This window comes from Eurypyga helias, unplaced genomic scaffold, assembly GCF_000690775.1.
Source record: "Eurypyga helias isolate BGI_N326 unplaced genomic scaffold, ASM69077v1 scaffold17435, whole genome shotgun sequence".
Taxonomy (NCBI): Eukaryota; Metazoa; Chordata; class Aves; order Eurypygiformes; family Eurypygidae; genus Eurypyga; species Eurypyga helias.
Genome location: NW_010252225.1, coordinates 9,552 through 13,660, shown reverse-complemented (window position 1 = coordinate 13,660; position 4,109 = coordinate 9,552). Strand labels below are relative to the sequence as shown.

At 59.3% G+C, this 4,109-nt stretch overlaps 1 protein-coding gene across 1 annotated transcript in view; it reads right to left on the bottom strand.

The window, feature by feature from the left end:
- Positions 1–1,775: 1,775 nt before the first annotated feature.
- CCDC92 (coiled-coil domain containing 92) overlaps positions 1,776–4,109 on the bottom strand; it is a 2,568-nt gene continuing 234 nt past the window's right edge. The window contains exons 2-3 of the mRNA XM_010152298.1: positions 3,778–3,819; positions 1,776–2,551 (exon numbers count right to left, since the gene is read on the bottom strand). Of these exons, the coding sequence (XP_010150600.1) occupies positions 1,776–2,551; positions 3,778–3,819 (818 nt within the window). The remainder of the gene's footprint in view (positions 2,552–3,777; positions 3,820–4,109) is intronic.

Below are 4,109 nucleotides of genomic sequence, written 5' to 3'. Positions count from 1 at the left end.
CGGCCCGGCCAGCGCCGACAATAAACGCGGTGGGAGAGATGTGTGTTTCCTTCCCGCGTTTCCTTGGGGAAGGCTCCAGGCTGGCCTAGGGTGGAGGTTCGGGAAGAGGTTGGGAGCCGGTCTCACGCACACAAAGACTCGGGTTGGCCTGTAGGGTTGTAAGAAACGTTTTTAATTGCCCAAAGCGTCACTTCTGCTGCGCTTCGAAGCGGTGCCGTCCATCGGCCGCGAGCGAGCGGCGGGGAACCCCAACCCACTGCAGGGTGATGCAACACCAGACCGTGAATAACCACCTTCCCCAAACCAGCAACACAGCTTTTCCCCGTCCCTCCCCACCACGCCCAAAACAAACTCTTTCTGGGGCGGGGGGTCCCGGGGTGGGCACCGCTGGCCTCGGGGCTGGTCGCCTCTCCCCACCCAGAGCAGCTCCGTGGAGTCGTCACGCTCACGGTGGCGGGGAATCGCGGCCTTTGTCACCCAGGCCGTGCCTTGGCGGGGAAGCTGAGCGCGATCCAGGGCTCCGGACACCAACACACAGCGGCAGGAGAAGCGGAAGAGGGGCAGGCTACAGCTGGCGGGGGGGGCAGGGATGCTCCCACAGTCACGGCTTACGCGTTCCGGGGTTTGAAGGCACATCAGAAGCTTTAGCAGCATTTGGGAGCCAGTTCTGGCTGGTCCTACTCAGAGGCTGCAGACAGGTGAAGCAGAGGCAAGCCGGAGGTGTGGATCGGAATTTGAGGAAAACACTCACATTTGTGCTCCCTTCCCAAAAATAAGCACTCCCACAGCTCTCCATATGCCTTTCTTCCCCGGGAAACCAGCAATACAAACCAATCAAGCAGGCTACCCGAGGCATCGGGGAAGCAGGGCAAGTGCAAGGCAGGTCCATCCCAATCCCAAGGGGAACACCTGTGGCCAGGTGCTCCTCCCGTACCACGTTCGGACCTGAACGCGCAGCTCGGAGCGACGGCTCGGGGTTCACAGCCAGCGGAAGCCCTGGGACATCAGGAGACAAACCGACCCCTTCCCACAGAGGGCAGTCACCTCTTCTCCCTGGAAAAGGAGCTCTGAGCCGGGCTGGAAGGTGCGACCAGCGCAGTGACACGCATGAGACATGTCATCGAGCCTCTCCCTTCGACAACCCCAACCCAAGCGACCCCGTGTCCATACTCCGTGAGGCTCATTAACCCTTCCAGAGCGCTTCAGCCACCTCCCCCTGTTTCTACTTCAGCCTCAGACACCCAGCGTTTAGGACCGATCAAGTAACTCCTGCTGGGGCTTCTGAGAAACCAGGGAGACAGTCTGCCTGGGAGAGCACGTGAAGGAAGCGCCGCCCTTGGGTCGCTGTGAGGTGACGCCCGTCTGCGGTGTCGTCAGTGCTGCTGTGGGAAAGGCTTGGCCGCGGGTGGTCAGCACGGCGCGGACAGCGGAGACAAGGAACCACCGGCCGCCCCAACGTTAACAGCCAACACGCAGTGCTGCAGGCTGAGAGTCACGGACGCAGAGTAGTAACGCGGCCCGTGGCCACGCGTGGTTACGATAAGGAAGAAGCAAGCGGTCAGGTACCCCTGATTTGGCCACAGCATTCAGTAGTTGTACACCTTGCCGGACGGACACGGTCACAGGAGGGTTCATAGAGGAGCATAACCTATTTGTGACGTATCGGGAGGGAGCTTGGCATGCATGGGGCAGCGAAAGGAACTTTACTGCAGGTGCTAGGTATCCTACAGGATCACAGTGCGTACAGAGCGAGTGGAGCGTGCCGGTGGGGTCACTCACACAGTTCTGTCTGTCCCTGAGTGCTTTCTGACCACTTTGTTTCCGTGGACCGGATCCACTGCCAGCGTTTCAACCTCCGGCTGCGGCTGGGCTGGCGCGACGTGGTGGATGCGATGCGCCACCCCAATGTGGGCCTTGTGTGGCTTCTCTCGGGCCGGGCTGTGCGATTCACCGGGGGCGCGATCCGATGCAATAGGTGGAATAACTAATGGCCTCTCCTTGATCAGGTGTACCTCTGCCGTCTCCCTGGCCAACAGGAACGGAGTGGGGTCAGGCATGGCATCCACAGGCTCCCGGAGCAGCAGCTTCCGGCTGTCCGCCCCTATTCGGTAGGCCTCTTCAAACTCAGGGTTGAGTGGTGTTGACAGACTCTTCTTCATCCTGCGCCGCGGCGTCTCCGGCAGCTTGTCTTTGGGAGGGGACGGCTTGTAGTTGGACAGGACAGGACTGCCCGAAGGGGTCCCCTCCGATGTCCCGCTCGAGCTCAGCAGCTTCTTCTTGGTAGCATGCAGCTGAGAAGTCAGGTAGGCGATAGTGCTCGCCCTCTGCTCCAGTTCGCTCGACAGCATATTGAGCTTATGGCTCTTCATCTTCAGCTCCTCCAAGTACTTCTTTTCCCTTTCCTTAATCGTGTTTTCCAGCACCATGATCATTGCATTCTTCTGTTCAAGTTCCTTCAGCAACTCATTGTTTTCAGCCTCTTTGACTTTCAGCTGAGCTTCAAGATCTTCACACTTTCTTTTGAGCTCGTCACTTCTGGAACTGCCATTTCCTGGACGGACAGGAGAAGCACAAGCGGTTTGGGTTAACAACAGTGCAGAAAGGCGCCTTTCGCCATCCTGGAGCCCTCAGAGTAGTCCCTAAAACCAACTTCTGCTAATTCCCTTAAACTCCTTTGTCTCCAGCAGCATGGGGACAGCTCGCAAGGAAATGCCAGGCTAGTGCCGCTGGCCACAGTTTGATGGCGTCTGGCTGGAGGGAGTGACGGAGCAGCTGCCTGGGAAGCTTGGGCTTTGCCTTCGCCCCTCCGTGGGCATCCAGCTGAAGGCCACGACTCTAAGGCAGTGGCCTGCCTCTTGCTCAGGCTCTGTGGGGACGAGGCGTCCCGGCCTGGCTGCCTCCCCTTCCCAACATCACCCCGTAACACCAGGGTTCTCGCGCCATGAGGACACGCTGCCAGGAACAGGCAGGCTGAGCCGTCCCGGTTGCCCCGCCACGCACCACGGGGCGTGTGGGGCGATGTCGTCACCCTTCCCTCAGTTATCCGGGCTGGCCACCTTCCCCACTGCTCAGCAGAGACCAGCAGCCTCAACTTCCCCGGTGACAGGCACCCTGTGCCCCAGGGCTGTCGCTGCACGTGGCAGTGGTCGTCCCCGCCACCCGGGCAGGGTTGGAGCTCAGCACCAACACAGCACCGGTGCCGATGCATCCCCCAGGCTGAACAGCCTGTGCTGGGAACATGGCGGGCCGGGAAGTGGGGCTGAGCACTGGCAAAGCTTTGCTGGCTTGGCCTGTGTTCTCATGTCTGCAGTGGGTGTCCTGTCCCACAGCCCCGAGCCGGGAGGTCCCTCCCGGGAGTGCTTTGTTCCCCTGCTTCACCTCTTGACAACAGAGCATACCTGAAATAACTAGAAACTAGCACATATATATAAACAGAAACAAAAGCTTTGTGGTGTAATGACAGGGCCAGAAAGTTTCAGTAACAGTCTCGCTCTTCTGCCCCCAAAACTCACGTTCCCTGCTCCTGAACAGCAGGCAGGGAACGGACTGGCTGTAAGAGGGAGGGGTCAGCAGCCCAGGCTCTATCAAAGGTTTCCTACGTGCCCTCGCTGAGAACTTCATACCCAAGTCAGGAAAGCAGCAAACCACTCTTACACCTTTGGTGTTTACGAAGCCAACATCCCAAGGCAGAGGCCTCTCGGCTGCTCCTCATGGAGAAAACACCAGCAGGAAGGAGGTGAGGGAGTTTAACGCGGATGCTGAGAGGATGGTCCTTACCTGCCAGGTCCGAACTCTTCACAGTCAGCTCGTAGGTTAGATCTGGGGAAGAACGTTGTTTGTTTTCATTAGCACAACATCACCCACCCCTACAGCCCCCAAGCGTGGTGCCACAAGCCAGGAGAAGTACAGCCTGCTCTTCCCCCAGCTGAAGTGACAAGGGGAGGCCCAGAGCCAAGCAGGACGCTGTGAACAACCCAACTGCTGGGGCATCCTCCTTCTGGAAGGAGAGGCAGGACTTTTGCACAGCCCTGCCCCGAGGTGGGTGCTGATCACCCCCGCAGCGTCCCGCGTTTGCTGCCGAGGTTCCACACGCGGTTACTCTGCTGCGG